Source organism: Xiphophorus couchianus, chromosome 5 (genome assembly GCF_001444195.1).
Source record: "Xiphophorus couchianus chromosome 5, X_couchianus-1.0, whole genome shotgun sequence".
Taxonomy (NCBI): Eukaryota; Metazoa; Chordata; class Actinopteri; order Cyprinodontiformes; family Poeciliidae; genus Xiphophorus; species Xiphophorus couchianus.
Genome location: NC_040232.1, coordinates 2,892,128 through 2,906,440, shown reverse-complemented (window position 1 = coordinate 2,906,440; position 14,313 = coordinate 2,892,128). Strand labels below are relative to the sequence as shown.

At 41.9% G+C, this 14,313-nt stretch overlaps 1 protein-coding gene across 6 annotated transcripts in view; it reads left to right on the top strand.

Moving 5' to 3' along the window:
• sh3pxd2aa (SH3 and PX domains 2Aa) overlaps nucleotides 1-14,313 on the top strand; it is a 91,126-nt gene that overhangs the window by 22,606 nt on the left and 54,207 nt on the right. For all 6 annotated transcript variants that reach the window (XR_003595355.1, XM_028016313.1, XM_028016317.1 and 3 more), the window contains 3 exons: nucleotides 7,293-7,368; nucleotides 9,647-9,723; nucleotides 13,386-13,477. Coding sequence is in view for 5 of the 6 variants with exons in the window: in XM_028016313.1 (XP_027872114.1) it covers nucleotides 7,293-7,368; nucleotides 9,647-9,723; nucleotides 13,386-13,477 (245 nt within the window). In the remaining variant the exon portion in view is untranslated. The remainder of the gene's footprint in view (nucleotides 1-7,292; nucleotides 7,369-9,646; nucleotides 9,724-13,385; nucleotides 13,478-14,313) is intronic.

Genomic DNA, 14,313 nt, shown 5'->3' with positions numbered 1-14,313 from the left:
GTGAAACTGGCCTCCAAGCGGTTTCTGCTTTGCCGTTTCTGCCGGGCCTTGGCACAGGTGAGCGCCTGTTCGCTCTGCCTCTAATTGCACTCTAACTGCTTGTTGGCTGGCCTACTTTGGTAACTAAATGAAAGCAGTGTGAGGGTAAGCCAGCACTGTTCGTTTTTGGTTTCCCGCTCTGGAAGCCGAAAGCATTGCCGGTTCGCTCTGTCAGATTTTTGCCAAGCCGCTAGAGGGGAAAAGTGCCTGAAAATGTCAGAGGAACATTTATCGTCTCTCTCTGGAAACAGAATAAATGCTGGACTTGATTCAAAGTTTGATAAGTGATGAAATGACTGGGCAATCATGATGTCTCATTGCATCATCTATTAGAAACTGAATAAAATGCAATTTCTGCACAAAAGACAGGAAATGGCAGAAGCATTGGTCCGGTTGGAGCCTCTCCCAAAGCGAAGGCTTCAGTTTTGCTCCGATGTGTTTGTGTCGGTGAAGCGTTGACTAACTCTGCTGACCTCTGCAGAGGCGAGGATTGTTTCAGACACTTCACATTCTGATTTTTAAAATCTCAGTTTGATAATAGGCAGAGGAGAAATCTCATTATCTGAGAATGATTTTGTGCAAAAAATGTAACAAACATGATTTCTATCTTAACCTGTTTAAAAGAAAAACGTAATTGGTTCCCTTTAAGTTACAACGCAACGACAGGAGTTTTGCTGTCTTCAATATTGTTCTAGATTATTTCTGGCTGGATATTTGAACTCACTTCTTGGCAGAATTGGTTCAGTTCTTTTAAATTGGTTGTTTCCTACAAATTTTAACCAGCTTGGCTTTGTGTTTGGAGTCCTGATGGAAACTCTGTCCAAGATTTATTCACATTAATCCATCTCAAACTTACGGAAAAACTTACTTTATCTGTAAGTTTGAGGTGAAGCCAAAGAATTTGGAGGAAGTCCTCTTGTTTCATCTTCCCACTCACTTTTGACCGTGAAAATATCGATTTTGAAGGCGGGAACATTTTTCTCAGGCCATGTGACACAAACGAGGTTTAATGTCAACAGTCTGCAGGGATTGTTGAAGTTAAACAGTCCCTGCAGACTGTTTAATGATGCTGCCGCTTTTAGATCAGGGGTTTCCAAACTTTTTGTCAAGTGGGCCAAAGTCATCAGTTCACAAGCATTCACAGTAAAATATAATTTTTAAGAACTGAATTAACCAAAATGTTGTGATTCTTTTTTTTTACCTACTCAACAATAAACTAAGAAAGAACTATTTTCATCCCGTACTCAGATTTATTTGAAACAGGATCGTAGATCCAAAACCTCAAATAGTTTTTGTATGTTTTCCTAGTTAAATGAAAGCCATCAAGTTTGTTTCATATTTTGGGCTGTATTGAAGAAAACTGAAAATGCATTTTGTTTGTTCTTAGCAATAAAATCTGAACCTAAGTGAGTCTTCATTTGACAATACTTTTTGTATTTAGACAAGTTATAATATAGCAATGTAATGCAGATTTGGGTTCACCAAGGTGCAACTTAAAGTGTAAAATAAGGAGTATATGTGGCAATAGTTTACATGACGATACAAGAAAACCAAAAAGCTTGGAAAAGATTATCACTTTGTAACATGTTTGTTCATAGATTTTTATTTAAAAGTTGTAGTTTTGTCTGAATTTATTTCATATACTCTGAGCGGGCCGCACAGAATCAGTCCAGGGACCTGAAGTGGCCCTCAGGCTCCATTTTGAGCATCCAATTTCTTCCTTTTTCTGAGAACAAAAAGGAAAATTGTTCAACCCTGCATTGCGTCGGGCAGTATTGTGTAAAATCAACTTTTTTTGAGCTTTACATCATGTTATAATGCTATTCCATAAACACACCTGGACTTTGATTCTTTCATGATTACGAAATTTTTTTATCTCCATGGCAACCATTCATCTGTGCACAACTCCTGGGTGGATCTTTGTGATGCAGATCCTCCTCAGAGCTGCAGTTTCCAAGCTCCCGCCTCACAGAGACCCCGCCACTCCCCCACTCAGCTCCTTCAGACTAGCCAGCAGCAATTAGCAAGCAGTTGGTGCAACTGCTGAGCTCGTTATAGGAGCTTCTTCTCAGAGCAAAGCTGGTAAAAACGTGTCAAAGGGTTAATAGAGGAGCCATGTTGTGATGATTTCCTGAAGGCAGAGTTTCAGAAACAGCAGGAGTTTTTAAAGAGACATAATGAAGTTAAACTATGAAGTAAAATTTCTTGTAAGTCGAATTTGATATATGCAGCATTTCTATAATTACTGATGGTAACATAGTTGCTACAGAATGGCACAATGTGGCTGAAAAACACATGATACTGCCCCTTTAAAAAATAAACAAAAATTCTCGTTAATTTCTCAGAGAAAGTCTGAGGTTTCCTGGTGAAAATACAGAGTCTTGCTCTGAGCCCACAGCAGAGCAACAAAAGAGCAACTGCAGACAGCCAGAAGTCACCCAACCCCTGCACCTGTTGCCATACTGAAAACGAGGGCGCCGTGACTCACAATCTGGGGCGCAGCACTGCAGTGTTGACAGATTCAGATACTGAACTCTCATTCTCCCGACTCGTGTTTCAGCTGCAGGAAAGAATGCAGGATATCAGGAGATCATGTTCCTTCCTGAAATAACGTTCCATCCCTGCGCACGGACTTGTGCAGGTCTGGTGCCAGGGTGCCACTGTACATCACCCCATCAACTGTGTGTGAGTCTGGATGGAACAACTCTAAAAGCTATCTTCAGACATCTGTTTAGCAGAGCCTGAAGCCTGCCGGTGCTGAGGCATGCTCAGACTTCACTCACATGCTCTATTTAGGAAAAGAAAAGCTATTCTTTCTCCTGGAAACAATCTGAAGGATCTAAGATTTAAAGTGAAAGGAAACAAGATGATTTCATCGTGAACAGAAGCCAGATTTGCTCCAGCAGCTAGATGTTTGCTGGAAGACGCAGCAGGAGCAGAGATTTGATCATTTCACGCCCCGAGTAGCGCCAGAAGCAGCGTGCTGTGTGCAGCGTGTTGGGTCTGTTTCTCACCACTCTGAGCTCAGAGACGGTGAGAAAATCACATGCTCGCCTTGTCAGGCCGGTCATGAGTTCCTCCTCAGCTGCACTTCAGCATGTGTTCATCTCCAACCAAAGGCCCGGGAGAAACCCTTTACAGTCACATGACCCACAGCAGGAAGTGACTTATCGGTCCTCATAAACAGACCGCCATGGCTTCCCCGAGTTCAGGCCAAGCGACTCTCACAGCTCCTTTTATAGATGTGCTATTCATAGCAGAGGGACTTGTTCTTCTGAGTGTTCATACTCCAGGTTTCTGTTGCTAAATTGTGTGGAGGTACTTTTTTCTACTTCTGGGTAAAAAAAAAAAAATTACTTAAAATGTTCTTTAGCTTTACTTTTAGTGAAGTGCCAAAAGTTTTTGGTTTTCAGGGATGTTTCTGTAAATCAGCTCTGATAAATTTGGACTCTCTGGGTGCTTTCAGTCCACAGCCTCTGTTACAGATCACTGCTCCAATCAAAACAAATCGGATGTTTCAGGAGGCGAACCTCTGGACCGCCGGTCAGCTGTGACCAGTCTGCAGAATACCCAAAAAACATACCGGAGTAAGAGCAGCAAACTGCAAAAGTCTTAACAAGTATTTTATATTTCAAATATCTTTGTACACTTGCAATGAGACAAAAAATAACTTTAGAATAACTTTTCAGTAAGATAAAGGAGCTTGTTTTAAGTCAATAATTCTATAATATTGATCAAAATATTAGGTCTGTGGCAAGTTTTCTCATTTTGAGATGGGAAAAATGTCTCCTTAGAAGGGTTAAAAACATCTGCTAGTGGAACCAAAACCTTTTAATCAATATTCAACATTTATAGAGGTAAGACACTGACGGCTCACAAGTACTCAGCACACCCCTCTTCATAAAACATTACAGACGGTTGTGGTATTCCAGTCATTCAGCTGTAATGTCCTACATTGATTTAGTTAATATTACAGAGCTTTTGGTCAAAATGCTGAATGTTATTAGAATTGATTTTGACCTTTGACCTGCAGGTTTAGTGGAGGAAGAGCTTCACCCGACTTTTTGTTGTTGATTTTGTAACTGTAGCTTTACATGTTGTGTTTTCAGCATTAGTTCAACGTGAATTATGAGTTTCTATAGAATATTTTTGCCACTTTTTTATGTTTTCATTTGATTGGTTTAAGCCTGTGTTCCTTAGCTTCTGTTAGCTGCTGTTAGCTGCTGTTAGCTTCTCTGCGTTTCCATGCAGTGGGTGAACAGTGTTGGTTAATCCTGCCTTCCCCTTCCTGCTCTGTCCATTTAAACGTGTGCAGATGTTTCCTGTGGGGTTCAGACGTTGCAGCGCAGACAGAAAATCGGTTCTATGAATCTGTTGTTAAATATTCAGACAGTGGAAGGAAGGAGGCTGTTTCTGTTTGTTGGCTCCTGTCTCATGATCTCCATCTCTGTTTCAAACACTTTCTGCAGAAGGAAATCAGATAGCGGCATTTATCTGAAATTGTTGCATCAGCGACGTCAAGCTGCTCCCTTGTGCCATAACTGTGCATGTTTTCGATTCACCATTAAACGGTGATGTTTACGTGGAGGAGATGTTGCAGAGCTTTTCCTGAGTTGTGAGCAGATTGTGAGATTCCCTCAGGGTCTTTGGTCTAAAATCCAGAAAAATATGCAATAAATGTCTTGCTATGAGCAATTTTGTTTGGAAGAAATCAATGTGTAATAATAATTTGTTGTGCTGATGTTTTGAAGTGCTTTTTATCGGTTTGGTAAATATTTTAACTTTTATTATTGACTCTCATGAATGGATCTGCCGTGTTTAGAAGAGGGAACGGTTTCCTGCGATGTGAACTCCCTGATTGTGTCACAGCTTTGCAGAGAGACTTCAGCGTAAAGCGGACAGCCAAGTAAACATTACATCATCCTAACCTGTCCTCTGACAGGAGAGAGAAGAAAAAACACCCCTATTCTTTTTTTCTACCTGACTCCTAACATTTCCACTGTTGGTTCAGAGCTGCGAAGCTCCATCCAATCACGTCTCTTCACAACTCTTCTTCACGCTCTCCCTGCGCTGGTTACCAAGGAGACAGTGAAGTCTGGGAAGTAGAGCAATGCTTTGGCATACACGTCGTTTTTATTATTAATTTTTGTTTCTTTTCTTTTCCTCTCAGCAGTACCATCTGGACTTAAAGTTGTGTTTGTGTTGTTAACAAATGGAAGTAGTAAGCGTGCCGACCGGTTCCAGGCTGTCATCCGATCCACACTGTCCCACCTGTTCTCACCATTTTCTGTCTCACTGATCCAACAATTCCAGGCCGCTCCGCTTCTCCTGCCAGGAATCTGTCTTCAACACCAGGAAAGAGACTCTTCTAAACAATGAGTCAACCTTGATCCATGTGGGGCGTTTAAGGTTCCTGAAACCTGCATGGGAGAAAGGGAGAGTCAACCAGACTCTGATTTTGGTTCTTGCAGGAGTAAATGAATGAAAATGCTGATTTAGCTGCTGGCTCTCCGTTTGCATCGACATTCCTTTCTGTTGGGAGTGTAGGAAGCAGCAGAGCAGGGCTGCAAACGCAGCATCTTACAGTAAAGAAGCAGAAACCTGCAGCTGCAGACTATTAACCTAGATTGGGACCCCAGTGGCGTCCTTGTGTCCCGTACTGTGTCACAAAGTGTGGCTCTGTGAAGGATGGATCCGAGTGGGAATGGATTTCTGTTTCCAGATATTTCCAAACATCCCAGCGCCTCCAGGCTGTTTGCTCACATGTTAGCTCCCTGGAGTGTTTTACAGCCCACAGCCATCAGATTCAGACACACTGTCATGTTCTCCTTTAGGACTTCCAGCCTCCCACACACACAGGAGGAACTCCAGTTTTAATCCTTCCCCTCTGCTCTCTCTGCTTTATTACAGCAGGTCTGCTGCCCCTTCCTCTCTCCCTTCCCAAACCTTTTCACTTGTTTGACTCTCAAACAAAATGTAGTCTGCTGATCTTTGCTTATTAAATAACAACCAGATATTTCCAAAAAATTATACAAACCCTGAAACTCACATCAGATTATTTTGTACTTTACTACATTAATTCAGATATGATGCTGAATATCAGGTTCTAATGCATTTGTGTTGCAACTCTGAGACAATTATTCCAAAACTATTCCAAATAGTTTATCATGAAAAATAGTAAAACTTTAATCACAATTTAATTTCAGTTCTATTAAAATACCTCCTACTGGTTTTCAGATGTTTGTTGGATTCTTGAAAGGATTCACTAGCAGCATGCTAGCATGTAGCATAGTAATTTTTTAAACTGCACAGCTACTAACTGTAGTTAGTCAAGGAGCATAACTATATGCAGAATTTGCAGCATACAAGCTAACAAACACCTAAACATACTACCACAAGTCTACATGCTAACTTTCTAACTTCCTGTCTAACAAGCTGTACTACAGTCCTAACATGGCAGTTCCAAGGCTAGTGCAGTTGTTGTTGATGTGATCCTTCCCCATTATGATCGATGGAAGAGATGATTTGAACTTTATCCTTCTCTCTGCATTGTAGACCTGTTCTACATACATTATAAGAAAAAAAAATCTTGTTGCCATGGTTACGCTGCGCAAATATCATTTCAGCTACACAGATTTAAAACCAGAGGGGATAAATGTTCTGAAAAGCCATGCATCTACCAAAACATTATCAAAAGTTGAGAAAAGATCATAAAAATGTAAAAAGCAGCTCTAAGTTTGAGATGAGCAGCGTAGTTCTACAATAATGAAATAGAAGAATTGTTTTTAGCTTTGATGTGTCTCTGAAGTGTCTCTCTTATGATATTTGTTCCTTCAGAGTGTTCTCAAGATAAAACATAAAAAAAGTGGTTTTAACTAATGAGCACAAAGTATTTTTCTAAATTTTATTTGCACCTCAGCAATAACGGATGTCATCGCTCTAAGCTACAACTGGAAAAGTTCACTTTTAGTATCTTTTTAATTCTCAAATCAAGCAAATAAGATCCAGGATATCAGGTATTGATCTTTGGAAGTGCTGCTGGCCATATTTTCAGGGCTTGAAAGGAGCCATGTCCTGTGTTTGTGCTAAGCTAATTGCCTCCTGGCTCCAACATGATATACGAGATTGCGGTCAATATCACGGAATCGATCCTGTTATCGCGCACTCAGAAAAAGGAAGCAAAGGAATCCTAAAATGTTGAATTTTAAATGCCGTTAACACTGATCGGCTTCCTCTCCTCTGTTTCCCAACAGATGCAGCTACTTGACAAGTTCCCAATCGAGGGAGGGCAAAAAGATCCGAAGAAGAGGATCATCCCGTTTCTCCCAGGTAATAGCCCGCTCCTATCTGAACCGGCTCCCATATTAAAAATGCATGACTGGCACTCAGGGGACGTCACACTGAGCTGGTTACTGATGCCGGCACGGCGAGTGCTGCTGAGGAGACAATATCTGTGACTCTCCCTCCCCGCTGCCATGTTTGAGCCCGATGTCTGTCGCATGTTCGGTCTTTGCAGATGTGAATGAACTTTCAGATGATGGTATATTAGAGCCAATCTAGTTAGAAAGTAAACAAGAGTAAATTTGCTCCAAAAAACAAATGTTACTCAGAAATTTTCTAGGAAAAACTTTTGAAAAGTCTAAACATCTGTGAGAACTGACTCATAGATCATAGATTTCCAAGACAAAACTTTGAAATTTTCGGAGTTTCTATATATTTTTCTCTCTCCAAAAGCTGAAATTTCCAGATTTTTCCAGATTTCTGAGATTAATCTAAAAATGTGTTTTTTCTAGAATGTTTTTCAACTTTTGGATCACAGGAACTTTCTAGAAAATCTCTGAGTAATTTGATGGAAATTTACTCCTTTTTTTCTGTCTGCAATGGCTTTGCTACGCCGTTGTAATTTTCATCACATGTATGTGTGTGTGTTGATTTTAGCCTTGTCACTACATACACACCTGTTTATCTAGCTGGCATTCAGGCTTGTGTCTCCCCAGCGCTGCATTATTAGCCCTGATTTATGGCAAATTCTGCTGAAGAATTTACAGAATAAGGTTCTTATTTCTATTTGCAGCAGATTATTTTTGCAAATGCTTAAATGTTTAAGCCCTGTGGCCGCCCCCGTAGTCTCAGCATCAACAGGAATCACTCCCTGTCTCCACCTGCCCTCCAGCTGTCGTCCTCCCAGCATCGCTCTCACATTTTCCCACTAACAACAATGATCGAACTTCCACCTCCATCTTCTCTGTCACCGTTCTTGGATACAAACGACACCCGTCCTCTCCGGACATGTAATTCAGGTAAAGCTCGCTGTGCGACACTTAATGGGCTTTCTAATGGGAAAGGATTGAAAGAGCCCATTAGGTTACAGCACTGAAGTGTCTCACTTTAACAACCTTTCTGTTGGACTAATAATCCGGGACACAGAGGTGCCACTGCTGGCATTCAGGGATTCCTTGGTCTCAATTTGATGATAAAACATGAATAGAAATAGTGACCAGTCTACAAAATGTGTTTGAAACAGTTATTAAATTAAAATTTTCAATTTGGACAGGATTAGTTCATAACTTGCCAGCTCTGTTCAATCTGCATCTCTACAGATGTAACCGGTCCACTGGCCAATAAAACAGATGAAAGATGGAGAAAATCTGGAGCTTTTGTATTTTAAAGGCTGGTGTTATGGAAAATCAACTTTTTTGAGTTTTATATTATAACATTGTTCACTCATCAAAAACATAACTGGAGTGGGCGTGCCGTAGTGGCGTGGGGGATGGCGCGGCCCATGTTTGGGGGTCTTGAGTCCTCGGCGCGGCTGTCGCGGGTTCGCCTCCCGGACCCGGTGATGTTTGCCACATGTCTTCCCCCCTCTCCTTCCCCCTTTCATGTCAGCCTACTTTCATATAAGGGACAATAGAGCCACAAAAGACCCCCTGGAGAGGACGTCCTCTGGGTTTTATTTGGGTTGTGCTGATAAAATGGAAGATTTGCAGTTTCATCTTATTGTTCTGAATGAAAGGAGCGGCTTCTATTCAACGTTTCTCCATCCAAACATCCTCAACTTCAGAACTTTGCTGCAATCTGGGCTGTTTTAGTTGTTAACAGGCAGAAGAATGCATAACTTACAAATATACTATTAAACTTAAAAACCTGCTTTTCTCTTCCAGACCACTTGGATAACCACTGCTACTTGTGCCTCGTGTTTCTCCAAACCAAAAACTGATCTGATCTGAGTGTGATTGTAAATCTTGTTATTATTGGTTTGTTAAAGTGATTCTTTAGTCCTAATCTTCCTCAGAAGAGATCCACGTATATTAAATACAAAATTTTGTTTAAAAAAAAAACTTACTTTTTAAATTGTTGATCTGCAAAATACTGACATCTGCTGGTTCATCTGAAAACTACACCAAGTTTTAACTGCCTACGCCGAAAAACAAGAACAAATTTCTTTTTCTTTCTTTGCACGTTCCAGTTTTTTCCTCTCGTCTGTTTCCTTGCCGTTTTTTCCTCTGATTTTTCCTACATAACATCACACTTTTCCTTGTTTATCCTTCCCCTTTCCTCGTGTTTTGATTCTTTGTTTTTGTCCCTTTTCCTTTCCCCTCTCCAGGCAAAATCCTGTTCCGGAGGAGTCATGTGCGAGACGTGGCCATGAAGCGGCTGCGTTTCATCGATGACTACTGCAGGGTAAAGAGTTCTGGCTGTAAACCTCCCTGTTGTTCTGAAACATTCCCGACCTGTGAGGAGTCCAAACACTCCTTTACATGTCATGAAAAAGTATTTCTACTCCTTGAATTTATTCTCATTATTCACACAAAGCAGTGGAAGGAAATGATGCATGTTTTCCAATATTTGTTGCCAATAGCAATTTAAATTGTTAGATTGTTAATGAACTTGTATTTAGTCCCCTTTATTCTGAAACCCCTAAATAAAAGTGCAAAGCTTTGAACATCTCCCACAGATAATGGAGAATCTGTAGGAAGAACTGAAATTTCTACTTCTAATCTGACTGAGCTCGAGTGATTTTGCAAAGAGTAATTGCAAAAAATGTCAGTATCTACAAGCTGGTTGAAACAAATCATGAAAACCATTTATCAATTCGACAGTTATGAACTTCCCAGGGGTGATCTGTCATATAACATCTCAATAAAACACACTGAGATTTATAGTTTTAATATGAAAAACTGTAAAAAGGTTTCAGAGGTATGAATTAGGGTTTTGTGATCTGGCCCATCACAAACTGTAAAAATTCAGATTTTGGCTGATGTCTGGATGATCATATTCTGATCCAAGTTTGATCGGTGCCACTTCTATATGTGAAGCTAAGTTGGATGCATACCCAATAGTTTTCAAAGCCTCATGTTGCATTTTGCTCGACTTTTGCGTCACTGATATGAGACGAGTGTCATAATAAGGAACCAGTCACAGTCACTCCAGATGTCGTGTTGTGTTCTTATTTTATTAGCTTCCTTCGTCTTGTTATGATCTTGTGACGATACTGTCAGTTTCTATTGCTGAAAAACGTTAAAATGGATCCTCAGATGGCGGCGTCCATTATTACTGTGCTGCTGTGTGTCGTCTGCGTTCTTCTTCTACGTCGCTTTGGGGTTGTAAACTGTTTACACGGAAGTCTGATTCTGGTCACATTTAATTAGTATGAACGTTTTATTTTAGCAAAAAAAAAATCTGAATTGAGTATCAATACCTCATATGTGAATGTTGCTTAAGTCTGTAAGTTGGTATCAGTGAGGTGACGGTTGTTGTCTGTCACGGCAGAGCAAAGGAGACAGTGGCTGATTTTCAGATCTTTAGGGAGTCAAGATCATTTTTACATGAGCATGTTGGTCGATCGTGATCTCCCAAAATTAGGAAAATCAGAGTGGATTTATTTCTGTGCACCTCCAGTATGAATACTTCATCAGGGTGCTGACCCAGACCGATCCTGGATCAGGTGGTTCTGAAGCAGCAGGACTGACTGGATCGTTCCACCAGTCAAACCTTCAGTTTCTCAAACTCCAGCTGTTTGCAAAGGAAGTTCTGACCCTTCAAGATTTCCTTCCCATAAAAATACACGACTTCAAAGAACTACCCGTTTGTAATTACACACTTCAAGACAGACTTGATTGTCACTTGCTGTCCACACTCTTATTAGATACGTTTTATTTCATGTGTGCAGGATTAGGATCTTTTCCTGCTTCACACCCGCCTCTCCTCCCTTCCTTCCTCTTGGCACAACTCCACACTATCAGAGGGAAATGGCTGCAATACAGCGGCTTTGTTTCCACACACAATTAGGAGGTTGTATTGTTGGCCTGCATTAGCGAAGGTTAGCCAGAGTATCAGCTCATTAATTGGGAGCACAGAAATAAAAGCAGATCCACTCGTAGACGGACTCTTTCTTACGCAAATAACCTGCAGCGGAGTAATTTATCCTGCAGCAGGCTTTCCCTTTCATGCAGCGCTGCAAAGCGTGCCACACTGTTTACTTCCTGCGTCCTGTTCATGAGGCACAAACAACAGAGAGGAAGAGTAATTACCCAGTGTTTTCAAAGGCTTTTGCTCTGGAGAGTACGGGATGCTGGGGTCCAGGCAGCTGTGGATGCTCAGCGTGATGCAGCCTCTTCTTTTGGAGATGACTGAAATATGAAGGTAGTTCAGATGACAGTTTCAGTTATTTAAATTAAAGGCCCGTTCTGTTTCATCTTCACGGTTCGGCTCCTCGTTTGGCGGCTGCATAACCGAGCTTCAGCTCTGCTTGCAGTCGGTTGGCTGATTAAATATAGATGGATAAGAGACACATGATCCTCTTTGACGGGGTTGAGCTCTGTCTTTGAAGACAGTCTGAGGCAGCAGTTCACTGATCTATATCACAAATCTATGCTGGTCAAAAGTTGTCAGGTTCAGTCAAATAAATCCGCGGTTACAGGAGTTTGTTCACCGTGAACAAACTCCTGTAACCGTTTTAGTCTCGGTGAAATGGATTTCAGGATGCTGGGAGTAAGAGTGAATGGTGTCCCATCCAGGAAACATCCACATCCCCAGAGTCACCTCAGGGATGTGTGCTCGGCCCTTTTTGTAAATCTTACACATAAATGACTGTAAGTATGTCCTTAAAAACAGGCACAAATGAGCACAAAACAAACCCTTTGAGCAACCTGTTCCCCCTCTCGCCTGTGGAACCACTGAAGGAAACGGCTCTGAAAAAGACACTGAGTGTAAACTAAATGTAACAAAAATGGAGAGGTGTTAGGTTTTAGTGGTTGTAGGATTTCTCTTTTATGTTTTTTAAAAGACCACCAGACATTTCTCCCTCTAGTGCGACAATGCGCTTTGGTTTTGGTTGTATTTACCCAGAATGCAATGCAGTATAATCCGCTTCTTACTTCTGGAGTGCATCAGAATTTACTTCAGCCTAACCAAGGCTTAGGTTTGTAGCCTGATCAGAGTTTGGTTTTTTGGTCCGCTTCAGTCTGATTGTGCATTCACACTTCCTCAACAGAACTGGACATTCTAGGTAAATAAGCTAGAATCTGATTAAAGCTGATCAAACAGGGAATGCACACTAACCCAACCTAACTGATTAAACTGCCCAGAATCTTGTTGTTTTTGGATTATGAGACTAAAGCAGGTTCATGCTGGATCTTTCATACATGTGACTGTAACAGTCGCCTCTCAGCTGCGTCCAGTTTCCCTCTGCTAGCCTTCATGTTTCCCTCTGCTAGCCTTCACGTTTCCCTCTTCTAGCCTTCATGTTTCCCTCTGCTAGCCTTCACGTTTCCCTCTTCTAGCCTTCACGTTTCCCTCTGCTAGCCTTCACGTTTCCCTCTGCTAGCCTTCACGTTTCCCTCTTCTAGCCTTCACGTTTCCCTCTGCTAGCCTTCACGTTTCCCTCTGCTAGCCTTCACGTTTCCCTCTGCTAGCCTTCACGTTTCCCTCTTCTAGCCTTCACGTTTCCCTCTGCTAGCCTTCACGTTTCCCTCTTCTAGCCTTCACGTTTCCCTCTTCTAGCCTTCACGTTTCCCTCTGCTAGCCTTCACGTTTCCCTCTTCTAGCCTTCACGTTTCCCTCTGCTAGCCTTCACGTTTCCCTCTGCTAGCCTTCACGTTTCCCTCTTCTAGCCTTCATGTTTTCCTCTGCTAGCCTTCACGTTTCTCTCTGCTAGCCTTCACGTTTCCCTCTGCTAGCCTTCACGTTTCCCTCTTCTAGCCTTCACGTTTCCCTCTGCTAGCCTTCATGTTTCCCTCTGCTAGCCTTCACATTTCCCTCTGCTAGCCTTCACGTTTCCCTCTGCTAGCCTTCATGTTTTCCTCTGCTAGCCTTCATGTTTTCCTTTGTCTTTCCATTTTCAGGCTCTGGTGAGACTTCCTCCTCACATCTCTCAGAGCGAGGAGGTGCTGCACTTCTTCGAGACGAAAGCTGAGGACATCAACCCCCCAGTAGAGTGAGTGTTGCACACACATATACACCCACAGCCAAACATAATGAGGATCTGTTTCTCATAAACTCACCATGTTACCCTGAACAGCCATGTAACAAAGATCTCCTCTGGACTGCTGTGAGCTCATTACCTCTCTATCTATTCCTGCATTCATATCTATTCCCAGATCAGCTCCTTCTCACGGAGTTTGTGCGTTAAAGCTTTACTCCAGATTATAAAGAGAGGGAAGTTGATGGATGCAAGAATGGGAGGAGGAGACTGGGTTGTTTTGTGGCAGGAGATGGGCCCGTTGGGTAGTTGTTAATTAGAGAACACGCTCTCCCCTCCGATCCCGAAACGCCGGCATCGCACCCTTCATTTGTAATGTGCTTCTGTCTGCGCCGAGATGGATGCACCCGAGGCGATCCAGCCCAGTGCTCTATCTAGACTCCTCTCGTATTTTAATTACTTTCCTCTGTGTTTCTCCTCTTCTGCCTCTCCATGTGACCCCTCTCTGTCAGTGTTTCTCCTGCACTAGATCATCTCTCCTCTCCTTTGCTTCTAATTGTCTGAGTCCAACTCGACCTCATAATTTCGAGTATGTCTAATTGTTGAGACGGTTCAAGGTTATAAACACCTTCGCTGAAACAAATGCCGTCTCCCAGCATTTACGCAGCGCTTCGTCTCACCTGTACTGTCCCTCTCAATGCCTCCATTTGATGTTGTTTTTCTTCTTTTTTCAGTAAATACATACTGTACCTTCTTTTATTTCATCTGTATTAACATCTGTGAATAGTTTAGCATTAATGAAGCTTCAAAAGAGGAACATCATGACTGCCTATGGATGATATATTTAAACC